At 49.9% G+C, this 20,379-nt stretch overlaps 1 protein-coding gene across 1 annotated transcript; it reads left to right on the top strand.

The window, feature by feature from the left end:
• Positions 1-43: 43 nt before the first annotated feature.
• On the top strand, positions 44-8,761 carry LOC309341260 (vitelline membrane outer layer protein 1-like). Its single transcript, XM_081860843.1, has 3 exons — positions 44-327; positions 6,204-6,304; positions 6,683-8,761. The coding sequence occupies exons 1-3, from the start codon at positions 157-159 to the stop codon at positions 6,972-6,974; spliced, it is 564 nt and encodes a 187-aa protein (XP_081716969.1). The 5' UTR covers positions 44-156; the 3' UTR covers positions 6,975-8,761.
• Positions 8,762-20,379: the final 11,618 nt, after the last annotated feature.

Raw genomic sequence — 20,379 nt, 5'->3', positions numbered from 1 at the left:
TTTTACTCCATCGACCAAAAGTAACCACACTTCCCTCCAGAGGAAAATGCAAATTTGGGACCAGAGGAAAGAGCCACTATTCCTAAGGAATAAATTCTCAAAGCTGTTATTCATCCAATTAATTCTTGCCGCTAGATCTGGTGCAGATCACTTTCCATGGAGCTCCCTGTCAGCGCTGTGGTCTTCCTCCTCTTCTCCTACCATCTCTGTGGTGCAGAAGACCGAAAACATAATGCAGTCCTCACTGTGTCCAATGGAGGGAAGGATGGTATATGGGGAAAACCTGAATTCTGTCCCACGGGATATGCAAATGGATTCCAAATGAAGGTAAATGCCTATCTATAGTCTCAATTTTGACACCCTGATGCTAAGGCGTGGTCACAATATTATACAGGCGTATGAAAAGCACAAACAAACAAACACCTTTATTTAGAAAGAAGGGCAGGGAAAGCAGCAGACAGAATGAAAAATGCAGCCTCTATCACAGAACCCACGCAGGGTCCCAGAAACACCAAGATGCCAAGTCTGTAGCATGTAATATACAGTTCAGTTTACTAATTACTGAATCCCAGGCATGCCAACAGGATTTTCTGGGCCCAACACACAGTATATGGCCTGGGTCCTCATGTTAGGTTTCTGTGTGTTGCCACTGTGCAGTGCTTGGAGTCACAGGACTCTGTTTACATTCCAGGGATTCCAGACGGTTGGAAGTCTCACGGAAGATGGGAGACGGATGTGATGTTACTGGTTTCCTGTTCCTTTGTTTTCCAGTTGCTCTCTGCTTTCACAGAGAGAGGATGTATTTTCTTTTCTGTCTGTGTAACTAGAAATCAAACTCTTTGCAATGTAGCTCATTCCCTTCCCTGCTGCTGGATACTCTGCGTAATGAGGGAACGTGCCTGGAGCCTTATCAGAGGCTCAGGTCGTTAATCATCGTCGGAGGTGATTCCAGAGGATGAGCTTTTCCAGCTCGGTCGTAGCGAAGGCTCTGACACCTCTGAGGACAGCTTTTCATTAAATTTGCATATGCTTTGTGTAGTATGCAAATATTGTCCTCTTTTGAGGGTGGAGTAGAGTGCCCCAAAATAAATCAGTAACCACAAATATAATAAAAACTCTCACAGACAGAATACAAACAGGTAAAGCTTTTCCCCATCATTGTATTTCCATACTAGAGAAGGAATAACCTGCTGAATTTCTGCCTCTGACACAGCTGGGAAAGGCACAAAAACCCTACTTTCCCTCAAGGCCAACCCTAAACCAAAGCAAGGGCTGCAATATTGTATCCATGTATTTGGGAGTAAGCCCCATTAAACAAAGAAAGACTTCTGAATAGACATATTTGTGAGGAGAATCAGAACTTACAGGGTTAAACTGTTCTGAGTGACGTCTCACATTCTGAGGCGTGGCTATGTTCACAGAGGGGAGTGTTTCTCTGTGTGTCTTTTTTTCTTTCGCTTTTGCCGAGAAGCGGAGAGAATGCCAGCCAATTCGCCGGGCTGAATTTACGATGTTATTCTACTCATTAAAGGCTATTGGAGATAAGAGAAAAGCCTGCTTTGCAGTCTGAGTTATTCCCACACAAGCAACAGTTTTTTCCCCGCTGTGTAAACTCTGCTAAGAGGGCCAAAGAGGCTGGAGGAGGTTTTTACCGCCACGGACAGCAGTGGCGCAGCTAAGAAGAGTGCCGGACGCCATCTTGGCCCCATAGATTATGGAAGTCAGCCAAGCCTTGAAGCTGTTGCTGAGTTGTGTCTGTGTGTGGGGGAAGCCAGCTGAGGAGAAGCTGGAGCCAGTTGGAGCTGTGCCTAACGTTTGAGGCAGAGAGGAGCTCGCTGGGGAGGATCTGAGCTGCTGAATCGGGTGCAGGAGCTGCCGTTACGTGAGTACGCTGAGCCCCGGGGAAGAGGATGGCAGACGGCCAGGATTCATACTCCGTCCCTTTTGAAAAATTAAATGGAAAGAATTGGGAGGAGTGGAGCAGGAAGCGGAAGGCATGGCTGGTAGCCAAGGGTCTGTGGGAAGCAGTCCGAGGGCCTCCACAGCAAGCTGAAACCGATGCTTCGGCAGCAGATATCGCAGCTGCCCATGCTTCGCAAAGAAAAAATCAGAAAGCCCTGGGAGCTATCGTGCTCAGTTTGGAGGGCTCACAGCTACCTTTGGTAGAGGGGCTGGAGACTGCTCATGAGGCCTACCAGGCACTAGAGAGAGTGCATCACAGGACCACAGCTGGGGCAAAGATCCACACTACCAAATGCTTGTTTGAGATGAGGCTGCGTCCTGGGGATAGCATCAGGCAGCATGTGACTGAGATGCTTTCTGTTTTCAATCAGCTGAGGCTGTTGCAAGTCAACTTTTCTGAGGAACTGAAAGTTTATATTTTGCTCAGCTCTTTGGACAAAAGTTATGACAATTTGTGTCTAACTTTGGAATCGATGAATCCTGCGGATCTTACGCTGGCGTATGTGACAGGTCGTTTGTGTGACGAACAGGAACGCCGTCTAAGAGAGGGCCGAGCTGGCATAGGGAGCCCATCCGGTTGCAGAGGGGGGGCCAGGCCAGTGGAAGGCATAGTTCAGGCTTTTTCCACTCGTCACTGCTTTATCTGCAATTCTGCTGACCATCTGCGTCGTTCCTGCCCCCGGAGAGCCAGAGAGGCTGGGCAGGATGTCTCCAAGGTCGCTTCCCATGGCAGTCAGCTAGGTTTCCATGGCAGCCAGTCCAGGAAAGGAGGCCAGCGTGGGAATGCGCAGGGAGGACGTGACACAGAGAGTGAGAAGGACAGTCCTTATCACCTAGCTGCTTCTATGGCAACGATAAAGGACAACTCCAGTGAGGAGAGAGTGCTGCGCTGGGTCATAGACTCTGGAGCGAGTCATCATCTCATGCCACCTGGTGGAGAGATGTGGAACTGCAGGGCTGTTTCAACTGGGAAAACAGTCATTTTTGCTGATGGGTCACAGAGACATTTAACCACTGTTGGAAATGTGTTTGTTTCTTTCTTGCAGGCGGAGCTGGAGGTCTACGTTGTGCCTGAGATGAAACATTTTCTTTTATCTGTATCTTGTCTCTTACAGGAGGGGTACAAGGTTTGCTTTGAAAATAATGTCTGTTCTATTTCCAGGGGTGGGAGGCAACTCGTCAGTGTTGCATGTCAGAACAATCTCTTTATTCTGGAGACACCTCTGGAGGGTGAGAGGGACGCTGAGGGAGCACAGGCGAAGTGTGCAAACGTTCCCACTCATGATTCATGTGCTCATTTGTGGCACAAGAGAATGTCACACGACTGTTGGGAAAACAAAAAATTCCTTCCAGTAGCACCTTAAAGACCAACTAAGTTAGTTCTAGGTATGAGCTTTCGTGTGCATGCACACTTCTTCAGATATCCAGAAGTTGCCCCAGTACACAGTAGGGTGCAGGATAAAAGCATGTGACCGATCCCTAGATTGTAGGGCATGCAGAAGGGCAAAGGTAAAAGGGTGCAGTTATCCCAGGTTGGAGAGGGTAACCACAAAGCCTTTTGAGCTTGTGCACACAGACCTTTTTGGGCCCATGCCAGAGAGTCTGGGCGGGGCCAGATTTGCACTGACGCTGACAGATGATTTTACCCAGAACGCCTGGGTCTTCTCGCTGAAACGCAAGAGCGAGGCAGCGCAACTGATCAAAGATTGGGTTGCGGCAGTGGAACTACAGTTTTCCACCAAAGTGCAAGGGTTTCAAAGTGACCGAGGCGCAGAGGTCACTGGGTCTGCTCTGCAGAGTTTCTTCCGCCAGAAGGGAATACGTCACTGGTTGATGGGTGCCAATTCTCCTCAGGAGGTTGGTGTGGCGGAGCGCAAGAGCAAGGCACTAGCTGAAGCAGCTGGCGCGTTACTGTTTGACTCTGGTTTGCCTCAAAGTTTTTGGGGGGAGGCGCTAAAGACGGCCAATTTCACGATGAACAGGTCCTACAATTCAGTGGTAGGTGACACCCCATATTTCTTACTCCACGGAAAGAAGCCGAAGCTGCATTTCTTCCATGTGTTTGGTTCCCAAGCCTGGGTGCTTGTACCAAAGGCTCAACGAAAGGAAGGTGACCCGAGGTCCCGGAAAATGATCTTTTGCGGGTATGAGCCTGGGACAAAGGGGTGGAAGTTTGCATATCCAGATGGTGATCAGTCCAGGCTTCTAGTTAGCAGAAATGCTGAGTTCTGTGAGCAGAATGGTTGGTCAAGGATCCATGCGAATCCTGACATTCTCTCAGAATGTCTGTCTGATTCTGAGGAGGAGGGAGAGGCAGAAGCTGAACCTGTTGATGAGGACCAGGTCTCTGACCAGGGTCAAGAACATGATTGGGCATCTCCACAGGTTGTTAAAAGAGAACCCAAGAGTGAGCCTTCGTCTCCCGTTAGCAAAGTTCAGAAGGCCCGAAGACGCAGTAAGTCAGAGGGGGAGTCTTCTGGCGCCAGTGAAACACTTGCTGGACCCCGTGGGTCAGAAGGAGCACCTGAGACAGTGCTCAGACGGTCCGTACGCACCACGAAGGGGGTACCACCTGAGAGGTTTCAGGTCAGCAGCGCGTGGATTGGTTTCGCACAGGGCGAACCTGAGAGTTTTGAGGAGGTTCAACAGTTGCCTGAGACAGAAGCCAGGAAGGGGCAAGAGGCAATGGGGAAGGAGTTGAACTCAAAGGGGTCCGTAGATGTGTCCTCACATTTTCCTCAGGATGCGAGACGAGAGGGGGTGTGAGGAGAATCAGAACTTACAGGGTTAAACAGTTCTGAGTGACGTCTCACATTCTGAGGCGTGGCTATATTCACAGAGGGGAGTGTTTCTCTGTGTGTCTTTTTTTCTTTCGCTTTTGCCGAGAAGCGGAGAGAATGCCAGCCAATTCGCCGGGCTGAATTTACGATGTTATTCTACTCATTAAAGGCTATTGGAGATAAGAGAAAAGCCTGCTTTGCAGTCTGAGTTATTCCCACACAAGCAACAGTTTTTCCCCCACTGTGTAAACTCTGCTAAGAGGGCCAAAGAGGCTGGAGGAGGTTTTTACCGCCACGGACAGCAGTGGCGCAGCTAAGAAGAGTGCCGGACGTTAATTATACCGTGAATTCTTGAGACATGCCTAAGCCTCTTTGCAAAGTGCAGTTGCTGTGTGTGTGGAGGGGATGATTTCACACCCGCTTGCAATTATCCTGCAGTAAATAACTTCCAGGTAGTACCCGATTTCAGATGAGCCAACCATAAGAAAGGAAGGGCAAACTGTGGAGATTCCAAGAACCAGAAAAAGAGGCAGAAGCAGGAGAGGAAAAGAACAGCTCTAGACCTCCAGAGAATCTTCTCACCTGGCACCCAAACAGCTCATGCAACAATGACAACTTTGAGTTGTTAAAGGAGGGGAGTGGGTAGGTAGAAGGGACCAAATCTCAGTGGCAGAGTATATGCTTTTCATATGGAAGGTCTCAGGTTAAAACCTAATGATTTCCATATTAGAAGTCTGGGAAAGGGTTTGCTTTGGGATCCTGTTGAGCTGTTCCTGGTCAGAGTTGACAGAAATGGTCTAGAAGACCAAATGGTCTGATATACTAAAACTAGGGGACGGATTTTCTCCTTTCTCTTAAATAATAAAGAGACGTAAGTACAGGCCTGCGTGGGTTTCATTCTGAGAGCTGCTACATTTCTCATAATGTTTGCTCATCTGGATTGCACAGAAGTGGATGCAGGTTGTCCATGCCAGCAATTTGCAGGGACAGATTTAGGGGAGTGTGGCTGGTTGGGTCGCACTGCGTGAAGAGTTCTGGGGGTGCCTCAGAGTGTGCCACAACTATTATTTAGAATGGAAGTCAGGAAGTGGAGGGGTGCCAAATTTTGGCATTGTACAGGGCGCTACTGAAATTTGAGACCCCAAGGTCTGCCACTGCTGAATAGAAAGGCTGATTCCCCACCCCACATTTCTTCATCTCCATCCTACTGATGGAAATGTTTTTGTTCTTTGAGGTGAATGTAAATCCTCATCTATGTCCAGTACCTGCAGGCAATTGTGTGCACATGACTTGAGCTAGTAGTGTTCATTGCTGATCTAGCTAGGTCATTGCAAGCCCTTGCACATAGAAATTTGCACTGAAAAAATGTTGTTTTGCTCACAAATAAATGTTGCCAGTACTGCAGATGCAGATTGAAGCACCAGTCTCTCTCTCTCTCCCCCCCCCCCCGTTCTCCACCAGTTTCGCAGAGATGTAAACGAAGCCTTTAGAAAAGATTTCACTCTGAAGGGCATCCGTCTCCACTGCACTGACGGAAAAACAGTAGAGTCTAAAAGTGGAAAGTGAGTAGCTTTTTGAATTTCTCTTCCTTTATTAACTTGTTGCTTGGAAGTTTGGGGTAGGAGCGGGAGGGGTAGATTGAAAAATTTCATGCTAGATTAAAGGCAAATGGTAATCTGGACCCACTCTGAGTTTAACAGCCCCCAAATATACCTGCTTGTACAAAGTCATGTGGAACTTACTTCTAGGGATGGAGGCAAAATTCAAATTGGTTCACATTTGAAGGTGAATCTGTTCTATACATCCTTTCTGAAATAAAGCTTTTTGCTCTAAATTGGAATTATATCTCTGGAGAGACTTTAAAAATAAAAATACATTGACAAAGTTGTGGTATCTAAATTTCTATTTAGACATTGCCATCCTTGTCCTTTTCTTTACAGGCTCGGGGAATGGGTTGCGGTTCAGAAATGCCCCCAAGGCAACATGGTGTCCTTTTCTTTGACTATTGAATTACCACAACCACTAGTTCCTCATGCAGTCAGTAACCTTGAGGTCCTCTGCAGTGGTGGGGCTAAAGTGAAGAAAGATATCTTTCAACGGATGGAAGAGGGCAAAATGAGCAAGCGCTGCCCTAGTGGCTTCATATGTGGCATCCAAACAAGGGTGGCGAATGAGAATCAAATGCTTGGTAAAGTAGAACTTCGTGACGTGAAGATGTTCTGTTGTGACTGATCCACCACCCTGCTGCACAGCCCTCTTCCACTGGCAACAGAGGATGACAGGGTGGAGTGGTGGTGCTTACCTGGCCTCCTGACAGCTGAACTGCTGCTGCTTGCTGGAAGGGAGAGGGGCAAGTCATTGTGAAGCTTGGTGTGGTGCAAACACACTGGCAGAGCCAATCCAGTACTCCTGCTGGTGTGTTTGCACTGTGCCCACTGCTTCTCTTTCTGTCCTTCCTTGTAAGCAGCAGTGACTCATCTGTTGGAGGGGTCACCGATTCCCCACCCTCTGAATGAGATAAAGGGATTGTATTTAGACAGAATATAGCATGATTTTGGAAATCTCTGGGGTCTCTTTCAACTTTCAAGTATATTTAGGCTGCTTAAAAAAAAATATCAAGCTTGCTTATAATGTAGTAGTCATGCACCAGATCATAAAAACCGGCTAAGTGATTCTCTTATTTCAATTAAGTCTTAAAATATTACACACGCTAACAGTCATGTTATGTTTGGGGGAAATGTTTGGTTCATTCTCTGTATCATTTGAGATACATTTCGTTGTAGTTCACTCTTTTGCTGTTACAGTAAAACTCATTGAAAATATTAATAAAAAAGACATTCACCAGACAAATTTATTGAACGCTGGAATGACGTTCATTTATGAATCACCGGAATACTAAATTTTCTGACAGCATAGACTATATATGTTATTTTCTCTTACTGAATTCCTTTTTATTATTTCTCTCATACGCAAGTACAGGAGAGACATCTTTCTATAATATCATTGATTGCCTGTTCTGTTCTTTCACCAATAAAAATGAAATGAAATGAAGAGTAAGTGTGTCCCTTCTTATCAGCTGTGAGAGGAGCAGGAAGAGGAGATACAGGCAGCATGTGTGTCAGAGTGTGTGCGAGCAAACTAGGGGGTGACAAGGCGAGACATTCACCTCTTGTGGTCGTGGCAGACAGAAGTGGGTTAGGAGGAGCTGCTTCCCATAGTGCTCAGCCCTAGGAAGATGCAGAGGTCACCTGGCTAAGAGGAGGAAAAGGCCTCAGAATGCAGAAAGCCGGAAGTGTGCACAACTGCTTCCTAAAGTGAAATGAAGAGGTGGGGGAAGAGATGTTGCCAAAAGAGAACTGGGATATGGCGATGCCCTCTCTAAAATGCACTAATGGCTCGTTGTAAGTCACTTTGTGTTGTTCTGGGCAAACACATTGAATTAATTAAAAAATAAATCTCAATAGAAGCAGCCCCCTCACTCCAGCTTTAAAAAGCAACAGTTTCAATAACACAATATAAAGATGAATACACAACATCACAAAAAATATACACAGCACACATCTAAAACCCTGTGAATTCAAAGGTTCAGTTTTAAAACTTAGGACAATAAAGACCACAAAGATGGCACCAGGTGGGCCTTTCCAGGGTAAGGCATTTCATAACCAGGCTGACACCACCTATAAGACCCTGTATCCAGGAGCACTGGAAGAGAGCCTCTGATGATGATATTGGGGTCCAGGTAAGTAGACCTGGGAAGAGGTGATCCTTGAGGTAAGATGCTCCCAGGTCATTTAAGGACTTTAATGGTCAAGAACAGTGCCTTGAACTGGAACCAGAAATGACTGGAAGCCAGAGTAGACAATAAATCACTAGTGCAATATAGTGAAATTTTCTAGAAGCCCTTTAAGAGTCTTGATACCCTATGCAGAACTTTCTGTACTCTTTTCAAAGTCAACCTACCTATAACTCACTGCAGTTAATCTAGCAGGAAGATCAGGGATAATGGACATAAGTCTACCTCCAGCCCTGAAATGTTTAAAGAAGATAAAAAGAAAAATGGATTTGAAGCTACAAAATCAAGATTTGAATTACAGTTGTTAAATAATAAGGTTAAAATATTATCAAAAATGTATAAATTACTTTTGGAATGGCATGTCAAGGACGAAGAGGTTAAATCAGTTATGATACACTGGGGTAAAGACATAGGCCATAATATACAGCTTGAGGATTGGGAAAATTTATGGAAGGAAGGAATAAACTTTACAGCTTGCTGTTCACTTAAAGAAAATGTAATGAAAATGATGTGTACATGGTACATTACACCAGTGAAGTTAGTAAAAATGTATAAAATAAATAACCAATGTTCGAAAGGTAAAGGAAAAGAAGGTACTTCCTGTGGTGGACTTTTAAGGAGGTAAAGGCTTTCTGGGAGATGATATACAATGAAATTTAATAAATGTTGAAATAAACATGTGTAAAAAACCCCCAGAAGCCTTCTTTATTGGTATTGTGGGTAGTGAAATACATAGACAAGAAACTGTTTTTATATGCAACAACCACAGCAAGAATATTATTAGCTCAAGGATGGAAGCAGCAAGAAAAAAACTCACTCACAGAAAAAAACAAGTGAGGGAGCGACACCAGGGGAAAGGAAGGGCTCAAGACAGGAGTCAGAACTTAAAGGGAATATATCAAAAATGTTTGCTGAAATTAAAAAGGACATAGAACAAAGTGAAAAAAATATAGAATCCAAATTAGAACAGGTGGATAAAAAAATAGGACAAATGGATTAAAAAATAGAAGTGATGTGAATGAATTGAAGGGACAAATAAAGGAGGTTACTAAAAGGACACAAAGCTTGGAAGAAGGGTTGAAAAGAACCAAGTTAGAAGTGTCTTTCCTTGTAAGCAGCAGTGACTCATTTGTTGGAAGGGTCACTGATTCCCCTCCCGCTGAATCAGATAAGGCAATATTTAGACAGAATATAGCATGATTTTGGAAATCTCTGGGGTCTCTTTCAATTTTCAACTGCTACAAGCATATGTGGACTGTTTTTTTTTTAAAACAACAACAACACAAGCTTACTTATAATGAAGTAGACATGCACCAGATCATTAAAAAAGCTAAGTGATTCTCTTGTTTCAATTAAGTCTTAAAATATTAGACACGCTAACCCTCATGTTACGTTTGGGGAAAATGTTTGGTTAATTCTCTGCGTCATTTGATACTTTGTTACAGTTCACTTTTTTGTTGTTATATTAAAACTCAGTGAAAATATTATAAAAAAGACATTCACCAGACAAATTTATTGAAAGATGGAATGAAGTTCATTTATGAATCATTGGAATACCAAATTTTGTGACAACAGAAACTATATATGTTATTTCCTCTTACAGAATTCCTTTTGATTATTTCTCTCATACAGAAAAACACATGAGAGACATCTTTCTATAATACATTTGTTGTCCGCCTGTTCTGTTCTTTCACTGTTAAAAAAGAAATAAAACAAACTGAAGCATATGTTTATCTCTTACACATCCTATGGAGTAAATGTAGGTCTGTGGACTGTAACAAGTGTTTCTTGTAAAAATAAAATCTGTCTTGGGACTTGTCCTCATTTGAGCTGTAACTCACTAGGAATCCACGTTTTATCGTTTTGAATTTGCCCTCATTAGTCCACACAGTCAGGTATTTGGAGATGACGACCCAGTCAGTGAGTGTGTGTCTGTGTTGTCAACCATTTCCATTGTTTTTTGGTCCCTCTGAGTTTTCGTGTTCCTGCCTCCACAGGTTAAAAAGGCAGCACTGCTCTTTTTGCCCTCATATCTTCCAACCTCCAGTTGATAATGTCCATGACCCTCCCTTAAAAAAAATAAGTTATTTAGGAATAGTGAAAATAATAATAGAATCATAGAGTAATAGAGTTGGAAAGGACTAAGAGTCATCTAGTCCCATCCCCTGCAATGCATGATGTAGGGTTCAAACCCACAACCCTGATTCAAACCCACAACCCAACATCAGATGCAGAAGTGCAGGCGCAGGAGGCAGGCTTAGCGTGGTTTTCCAAATGGGGAAGGGGGTGGCTGCTGGAGACAGAGGGAGGCACGAGGAGGAGCCACGTGGGAAAGCTCCCTTTGACAGGGAGGGAAGGAGGGAGGGAGAGGGCAGGAGCTATCGGGATCCACATCAGCTGCGTGGCTCCTGTTGACAAGGGGGAAGAGAGATCGCATGCTGTTTGGGGGGTGGGGGTATGTTATGTACTAAGCTTGGATCATAGAAAAATAGGCAGGTAGGATCCTAGAATGCAACAACTGATTGGCCTGCAGGAGAAGACCCATCAGGCTCCAGGAGGGAAGCAGAATCAGCCAATCAGACGGGACTCATTGTCTAAATAATGTATATAAAGGCCCGAGGTTTTTTTTTGGGTGGGGGGATTCAATCACTGCTTTACAAGCAGCAATAAAGAGCACAAAATCACTGCAGGACTCCAAGTATATTTCAGGGTAGGAGCATGAAATATACTCAGAGTCGCAAAGTGATTTCATGATCTTTATTCAGCTCATAGTGGTGAGGAGGAATGAATGAAAGTCCCCTCAAAGTATCTGCTTTATATACATTATTTACACAATGGGCTGCACATGATTGGCTAATTCCGGAATTCTACTGTAAGCCAATCAGGTTGTGGATTCACTTCAATCTGGAGCATGATTGGGTAGTTCCTGCCAACCAATCATACTGCTGCATTGTTCTAGGACCAATCAGACTGCTGCATTCTGAATCCTATTGTTCTAGGACCAATCAGACTGCTGCCTTTTGGATCCTATTGTTCTAGGACCAATCAGACTGTTGCAGTTTGGATCCTATTCAACTCAGTACATAACACCCCTCCCCTCTAAGTTCCAGTCCTCCCGGGAGGTCGCATTCATAGTCCTCGAGGTACGCCGGCGGCCTACGTGTGCGTTGCGGCCTGGGGTGTTCCCTGGTCCGGGGTTCAGGTTCTGGCTCGTGTTCCAAGGATGCTGGCTGCGATGGGGCTGTTTGGTCTGGCACAACCGGCTCACTCAGTCGTGGTTCTGGTTCCGGTGTCCTTTCGGCCTCACAGGTCCTCTCTGTATTTACTGATTCTGCCTCTCCTGCTGGCCCCTCGTGCTCTATGGGCCTCACTGCCCCTCTGTTCCCTTAGGACTCCTCTGCCCTTTCCTCCTCCTGGTTTTCTCCCGGGAATCGTCGCCGTATCTGGTCGCAGTGGCGGTGCCAGCATTGCCCCCCATCCGTTAGCACCTCATACGACACGGGGCCAGTGACCCTGGTGACTGTGGCGGGTACCCATGCTGGGCCTGCCCCAAAATTCTTTGCATACACTGGGTCCTGAGCCTCGAAGGTCCGGGGGTTCTTGCCTTCCCCCACCACTGCCTCATCCTGAGCTCTATCAGGGTGAAGGCGGTCCAATCTGATTGCAAGGCGCCGACCCATTAGTAGTTCAGCGGGGCTCCGACCAGTCGTTGAGCTGGGGGTGCTGTGCTGTGCTAGAAGGAATGTAGCAAGGCGGTACTCCCAATCCCCTTGCGTCATGCGGCGAAGGGTGTCCTTGGTGGTCCGCACCATGCGTTCTGCTTGGCCATTGGTGGCAGGGTGGAATGGCGCCGAACGGATGTGGCGGATGGCGTTCTGCGCTGTGAAGGTTTGGAATTCTCCTGACGTAAATGCAGTCCCGTTGTCTGAGATGAGAGTGTCAGGGAGCCCGTGGGTTGCAAACAGCCTGCGTAGTACCCGGATGGCTGCGGACGTAGAAGTGGATGGTACCAGTGCGACTTCCAGCCATTTGGTGTAGGAGTCCACCACTATGAAGAATGTTTTCCCCTGAAAGGGGCCAGCGAAGTCCACATGCAGGCGTGACCATGGTGCTCGGGCGGACTCCCAGGACTGGACTGGGGCCCTTGGGGGATCTGGGCGGGATTCTTGGCAGGCCTGGCAGTGTTTGACCCAGGCCTCTATCTCTCCGTCGATCCCCGGCCACCACACATAACTCCTGGCAAGGGCCTTCATTCTTACTACCCCTGGGTGTGTCTCGTGTAGGGCTGTGAGGACCCTTTTGCAGAGGGGCTGGGGAACAACGACCCTGCTTCCCCATAACAGGCACCCCTTGTGGGCCGACAGTTCATGTTTGCGGGTTGTGTAGCCGGCGAATTCTGGCCCGGGGCTGCTGCTGGGCCATCCCCTCCACACCCAGTCCAGGACCCGGGAGATGACCCTATCTTTCTTGGAATGGTGTGCAACTTCTTGTGCCTGAATGGGGCGGTCGGGAAGCAGCTCCAGGCTCATAACCTCTTGTGCAGGTGCTGGGTTGGGGCCTGTTTCCGGTAGTGGTAGCCTGCTGAGGGCGTCCGCATGGCCCATCGCCTTCCCCGGACGGTGAATCAGTGCATACTGGTAGCTGGCAAGGAAAATTGACCACCTGAGGACGCGAGGAGACAGCACTTGGGGGGTCTGCTTTTCAGGTTCAAACAAGCCAAGCAACGGCTTGTGGTCAGTCACCACGGTGAAGGGCCGCCCGTACAAGAAATCATGGAATTTTTTTACTCCCTTCACGATTGCCAGAGCCTCCTTGTCGATTTGCGAGTAGTTCCGCTTGGTTGCGTTGAGTGTCTGGGAAAAGTATGCCACTGGTACCTCTCTTCCATCCGGTAGTTGGTGTCCCAGGACAGCGCCAATTCCATAGGGCGAGGCATCGCATGCTAGCACCACCGGCAGCCTCTCGTCGAAGTGTGCCAAGACCTAGTTTGAGACAAGCAAGTCCTTGACTGCCTGGAATGCGGCCTCCTGGCGCTGGCCCCACACCCAAGGGGCCCGCTTGTCCAGGAGTCTGTGTAGGGGCTCCGCTGTGTAGGGCCTTCCGCCTTGTGGGGAAGGAAGGAATGGTAAAAGTTCAATAGTCCCAAGAAGGCCTGAAGTTCAGTCTTGTTCTTGGGCGCTGGGGCATCACAAATGGCCCATACCTTGTCCCCAGTCGGGTGGACCCCTTCTGCGTCCACCATAAATCCCAGAAAGTCCACCTGAGGCACTCCTAGTAGACATTTTTCCCGCTTCACCTTGAGACCCGCCGTCTGGAAACGGTGCAGAACGGTGCGGAGGCGGTCCTCAAACTCCTCTGGTGTGGGCCCGGCAATCAACACATCATCGAAGAAGGGGGTGACGCCAGGAATCCCTTTAAGTAGAGAGTCCATTAGATTCTGGAATATGCCTGGTGCCACGCTGACACCGAATTGCAGCCGCTTTACCCTGAATGCTCCTTTGTGCGTCACAATTGTCTGTGCCTCTGCTGTGGCCTCATCTACTGGCAGCTGTTGATATGCTTGGGCCAAGTCCAGCTTTCCAAAAATTTTTGACCCAGCCAGGGTGGCAAGAACATGGCTGACCACTGGCACTGGGTATGCATGGGCCGTGAGGGCCTTGTTTATGGTACATTTGTAGTCTGCGCAGATGCGGACCGAACCATTAGGCTTGACGGGTGTGACGATTGGGGTTTCCCAGGGGGCATTAGGCACCGGCTCCAGCACTCCTTGCTCCACGAGCCGGTCCAATTCCTCGTCTATACGGGGTTTCAGGGCGAACGGGACCCGGCGGGCCTTGAGCCTGACCGGTCGTACTGCGGGGTCAATGGGGGGCCCGTATACTATCCCAATTTCCCATCGAAAACCCCCGGAAATTCCTTGCATATGGCGTCCACGTCCACTTGTAAGCTAGTGTGGTTCACCCCGGTGACGGCTAGCCCCAGTGGTCCAAACCATGCCAATCCCAGTAAGCTAATGTAAGGGCCCTTGACCACCAGCAATTCCAGTTGCCGCGTCCGCCCTCGGTATTGCACCTCGGTATTCCACCCCACAATGGGGGTGGGGACCTTACGTTTCTGGAAGTCCCGGAGGGTGAATGGGGCCGGCCTGAGTTTGGGACCCCCAGTAGGACACAGTTTTCTTAAGGTCCTTGCCGAGATTATGGATAGAGTTGAACCCGTGTCAAGCTCCATGCGGCATGGGGCCCCCTCTATCTGTACGTCAACATAAATTTTCTCTACGTTGGGGTGGGGCAACTGGTATACCTGGAAGTCCGTGAGCTCTGTCGAGTTGCCTTGGTGCGTTGGGACCCGGGACCTGGGGCTCTTGGATTGGTCATCTGATGCCTGGCATCGGGTGGGCCGAGCCCGACACACCCAGGTGATGTGTCCCGATTTTCTGCACTGCCTGCACGCTGCGTTGCGGAAACGGCAGGTCCTCCTCTCGTTACTTTCTCCACAGCTTGCGCAGTGCCCTCCTTCTCGTCGAGGCAGCTGTGGTGTGTGGGCTGCTTGAGTGCGCTGCTGTACTCAGTGCACCTCCTCCCTGTTGGATCCTGAGTCGTCGGTGAGGTCTTCGTGGTGGACCCTCGGTTGGGATGGCTGGCTCGGCCGTGCCTCTTGCGTCGACCTCTCGGCAGCTTCCGTTGCCAGGGCCTCCTCCAGAGCGACCTGGAACATTAGGTCCTTCTTAGCGTAGAGGCGTCGTTGCAGCTTCTCATCCTTCAGGCCACCGACGAGGCGGTCACGAAGCATGTTCTTCAGCTCTGAGAAGTTGCAGAACCGGGCGGCTTGGCGGAGAGAGGTCACAAACCTAGTTATGGTTTCCCCAGGGGCTTGCCGCTTTGCGTAGAAGGCATTTCGACGAGCCACCACTGAGGGCTGTGGCGAAAAGTGCCCCTTCAGCTGTTGCATTATTGTTTTGTATGGAACAGTAGCGACGTCTTCAGGCGCAAGGAGAGCCCGGGCGATTTCAAACGTCTCCTCTCCGCAGACGCTGAAGAATATTGCCCTCTTCTTGGCGTCTTCTTCATCGGTGACCCCTTTGGCTTCTAGGAGGAAGGTGAAACAGGAGGCGTATGCTTCCCAGTCTCCAGATGCTGGGTTGAACGGCGAGAAGCTGCTGTCGGTTGCCATTCTGAGTTCCTTGTGTCCCGGAGCTGAAGCCTGGATACACGGTGCGAGGCAGCGGTGCGGCAGGTGGCGGTGCTGCGGTGCTGTGTGTGGCAGTCAGCTCAGCGGGATCCCACCTTCGTCGCCAGTGAAATATACTCAGAGTCGCAAAGTGATTTCATGCTCTTTATTCAGCTCATAGTGGTGAGGAGGAATGAATGAAAGTCCCCTCAAAGTATCTGCTTTATATACATTATTTACACAATGGGCTGCACATGATTGGCTAATTCCGGAATTCTACTGTAAGCCAATCAGGTTGTGGATTCACTTCAATCTGGAGCATGATTGGGTAGTTCCTGCCAACCAATCATACTGCTGCATTGTTCTAGGACCAATCAGACTGCTGCATTCTGAATCCTATTGTTCTAGGACCAATCAGACTGCTGCCTTTTGGATCCTATTGTTCTAGGACCAATCGGACTGATGCAGTTTGGATCCTATTCAACTCAGTACATAACAGAGCGGTTTCGCACAGGACAGCTCCGCAGCCCAACTGGTTTGAGGGGGGGAGAGAGAGAGCTGCTGGGGGAGGGAGGGAGAGAGAGAAAGGGCTGGCTTGGGGGGGGGGAAGACAGCTAGGTGCCGGCCCACCCTGCACCCATCCCTGGGTGGTAGATCACTCCCTGTTTTTGATAATGGATCATGGAGCAGCAAGTTGCCGAATCCTGTTCTAAAGCACAGTGCACAGTACTGGTCTTTGGCACTGACATGATGTCCTCACCCTTCTGACAGCCCTCCCCACTCCCACAGGCAAATGGGTTCTGGTTGTGGAGGCATTTCCTAAAGGTCCTGCCCCCTTTAAATCCCCTGCTCACATTCATATTTCCTCACTCGGCTTCAGGACGCTTTCATTCTGCCTGGCAGCTGAGAGACAGTAAGTTACCTTGCTCTGCTCTGAGAAGTTTGGTAAGGGAAGACAAGGTTGCAACATGGCCAGAATTACAGAAGCCTGATCAGTAGCCAGTAACCAGTGGGGATCCAGTCAAGCATTCTTGTTAGTGGTATTAGGCCCTACTTTTTGTGAAAAGTGTACCCCGCTTTTCACAAAAGATTTCAGGGTATTTAACCATGCATTCCTTTGGAAGTGTTGCAAATCTATGGCAGCATCCCCCGACCTTGTGATCTCTAGATGTTCTGGACTACAATTCCCATCAGCTGGAACCACCACCGTGTTTGCTGGCTGGGGATGATGGGAGTTGCAGTCTGGAGCATATGGAATTTACCAGGGTGGGGAAGGTTGGCCTAAGGGGCGCTGCAAGGCTATGCCCTTTCCATGTAAAAATTTGTAGATCAGTGTTGCAGGAGGTCCCAGGCATCCCCCAGCATCTCCTAGTAGGGCTGGGAAGTCCCCTGTCTGAAACTTTGGAGAGTAGCTCTAGTGTGGACAGAACTAAGCCTGACTTAGAATAAGGCAATTTCCTGTGTTCCTAGAGCGAATTCCCTGCTAAATTGTGTATCTCTGATGTTGGAGGCACTTAGTCCAAGCTGAAGTAATCACACTTCTCTCCCAGGGGAAACACAAGATTCAGGAAGATTTTGAGCAGAGGAGGGAGAACCACATTTTCTGGGGAATAAATTCTCAAGGCTGTCATTCTTCCATTCAGTTTTTGCAGCTTGATCTGGTGCAGTCCACCTGCCATGGATCTCTCTACCAGTGCTGTGGTCTTCTTGTTCCTCACCTACCATCTCTGTGAGGCCGGAGATCGAAGCTATAATTCAGTCCTCACAGTGGCCAATGGCGGGAAGTGGGGAGAATGGGGAAAAATTGAATTCTGTCCCTCAGGGCATGCATACAGATTCTCACTGAAGGTAAAGGCTTATCTATATCTTCTTTTTGATACCCTGATCCCAATCGAGTAGTCACAATAATATAATATACAGTGGTGCCCCGCAAGACGAACGCCTCGCAAGACGGAAACCCGCTAGACGAAAGGGTTTTCCGTTTTGGAGGCGCTTCGCAAGACGAATTTCCCTATGGGCTTGCTTCGCAAGACGACAGCCCATAGGGAAATCTCCGGGACAGTGGGGAAGCGCAGCGCGTCTTCCCCGCTGTCCTCGGACCTCCTCCGAAGCCTGGCGGCGGGGCGGGGACACCTCCTCCCGCCGCCGGGCTTCGGAAGGATGCCCCGATGCCGGGCAGCGAGGCGGGAAAGTCTCCCCCCGGCGCCCGGCATCGGAACGATGCCCCGATGCCCGGCGGCAAGGCGGGAAAGTCTCCCCCCGCCGCCCGGCATCGGAACGATGCCCCGATGTCCGGCGGCGAGGCGGGAAAGTCTCCCCCCGCCGCCCGGCATCGGAACGATGCCCCGATGCCCGGCGGCGAGGCGGGAACGCCTCCCCCCGCCGCCCGGCATCGGAACGATGCCCCGATGCCCGGCGGCGAGGCGGGAACGCCTCCCCCCGCCGCCCGGCATCGGAACGATGCCCCGATGCCCGGCGGCGAGGCGGGAAAGCCTCCCCCCGCCGCCCGGCATCGGAACGATGCCCCGATGCCCGGCGGCGAGGCGGGAACGCCTCCCCCCGCCGCCCGGCATCGGAACGATGCCCCGATGCCCGGCGGCGAGGCGGGAAAGTCTCCCCCCGCCGCCCGGCATCGGAACGATGCCCCGATGCCCGGCGGCGAGGCGGGAAAGTCTCCCCCCGCCGCCGGGCTTCGGAAGGATGCCCCGATGCCGGGCGGCGAGGCGGGAAAGTCTCCCCCCGCCGCCGGGCTTCGGAAGGATGCCCCGATGCCGGGCGGCGAGGCGGGAAAGTCTCCCCCCGCCGCCGGGCTTCGGAAGGATGCCCCGATGCCGGGCGGCGAGGCGGGAAAGTCTCCCCCCGCCGCCGGGCTTCGGAAGGATGCCCCGATGCCGGGCGGCGAGGCGGGAAAGTCTCCCCCCGCCGCCGGGCTTCGGAAGGATGCCCCGATGCCGGGCGGCGAGGCGGGAAAGTCTCCCCCCGCCGCCGGGCTTCGGAAGGATGCCCCGATGCCGGGCGGCGAGGCGGGAAAGTCTCCCCCCGCCGCCGGGCTTCGGAAGGATGCCCCGATGCCGGGCGGCGAGGCGGGAACGCCTTCCCCGCCGCCGGGCTTCGGAAGGATGCCCCGATGCCGGGCGGCGAGGCGGGAAAGTCTCCCCCCGCCGCCGGGCTTCGGAAGGATGCCCCGATGCCGGGCGGCGAGGCGGGAAAGTCTCCCCCCGCCGCCGGGCTTCGGAAGGATGCCCCGATGCCGGGCAGCGAGGCGGGAACGCCTCCCCCCGCCGCCCGGCATCGGAACGATGTCCCGAAGCCGGGCGGCGGGCCGCGAAGCCTGGGCGCGCTGGCAACTCTCCGCAAGGAGCGCTCCCGCTGCTTGCGGAGAGGTCCGCGAAGCCTGTCCTGGACCTCTTCTGAAGGCAGGCGGGGGGGGCAAAAGTCTTTGTCCCCCCTGCTTGCCTTCCCAGGGGCTTTTAAATCGCCCCGGACAGCGGAGAAGTCCTCCGCTGTCCCGGGCGATTTTAAAATGCCCGCCAGAAGAGGTCGGGGGAAGGCGGTTTCCATAGGAACGCATTAATTGATTTTCAATGCATTCCTATGGAAAACCGTGCATCGCAAGACGAAAAAACCGCTAGACGAAGAAAATCACGGAACGGATTAATTTCGTCTTGCGAGGCACCACTGTATATATTTTAAGTTGCTTTCCATCTTTCTTTCTGAACCCATTGCCTGCATATTACTGTCTGCAAGGTGCTTTGAAGTGTTGACTGCCATGCTTAAAGATTTAATAGCTCTAAAAAGTCTCCATGCCACTTTGTCAATCCACCCTGGAGAGGCTTAGAGTGAATTGCATTTTACGTAAAAGAAAACAACCATGAATCTGGTGTGGAGGAAAAAAGGGACAAGGATACAGAAAAGTTTGGAGTGCAGTGAGCTGGCAATATTGTGGTCAGGTTTATCTTCCTGAAAAGTGAGCGTCCAACTGGAAAATACAGACTACACTGTTAGTGTGGAAGTAACCCAGGTAAGTTCTGGTGTTTTCTAGGTGGGTTGCCATACGTCCAGATTTTCCCTGACATGTCCAGGATTTCAACAACTCCCCCCCCCCCGACAGCTTAACAACTTTTTGTGTCTGGATTCTTGCTTCTTGAAATAATATGGCAACCCTAACTTCACAAACTGGAGGAAACCTGCTGTAGCACATGAAGACATAAGAGAGGGATTGAGGATGCCTTAGGCAGCCATTAGCAAGATCAATTTTTCCCTATTAAGTTTGCTTACTTGGGGCCCATTGGACTGGTTGCACCAAAAAGCTACTGTCTTTTGATGCAGCTCAGAATGTAAATCTCAATCCAGAACCAGTAATACTTGTACACAATTAGGGACATGTAATTATGAACAGATAACTGCTTATTCATGTTGCAAGGTAGTACTTTGGAAAATTCAGACTGCAGATGCAGTCTGAATGTGAGTGTTGTCAGAGTCCCAGTTTGGTTAACTACAATAGCAACCCCCCCTTTTGTAAAACACACAATATCTATTTTCCATTTTGTTTTCTACATGGGTACTATTGTTGGCTATTTGCAGTATGGTAGCGCTGCAGAGAGCTTGCTGGGGAGACCATGCATTAAAAAGGGACTCAAAAATAACTTAAACAAGATTTTTTTTTATATAATA

This window comes from Podarcis erhardii (genome assembly GCF_964252035.2).
Source record: "Podarcis erhardii genome assembly, chromosome: 4".
Lineage (NCBI taxonomy): Eukaryota > Metazoa > Chordata > Lepidosauria > Squamata > Lacertidae > Podarcis > Podarcis erhardii.
This window is presented reverse-complemented; position numbering and strand designations above follow the sequence as displayed.

What these genes read in the sequence shown, in the direction of transcription:
- LOC309341260 (XM_081860843.1), top strand. Translation starts at nt 157, where the DNA reads ATGGAGCTCCCTGTCAGCGCTGTGGTCTTCCTCCTCTTCTCCTACCAT. An exon ending in CAAATGGATTCCAAATGAAG is followed by an intron (nt 328 to 6,203) that starts GTAAATGCCTAT and finishes GTTCTCCACCAG; the next exon opens with TTTCGCAGAGATGTAAACGA. An exon ending in GTAGAGTCTAAAAGTGGAAA is followed by an intron (nt 6,305 to 6,682) that starts GTGAGTAGCTTT and finishes TTTTCTTTACAG; the next exon opens with GCTCGGGGAATGGGTTGCGG.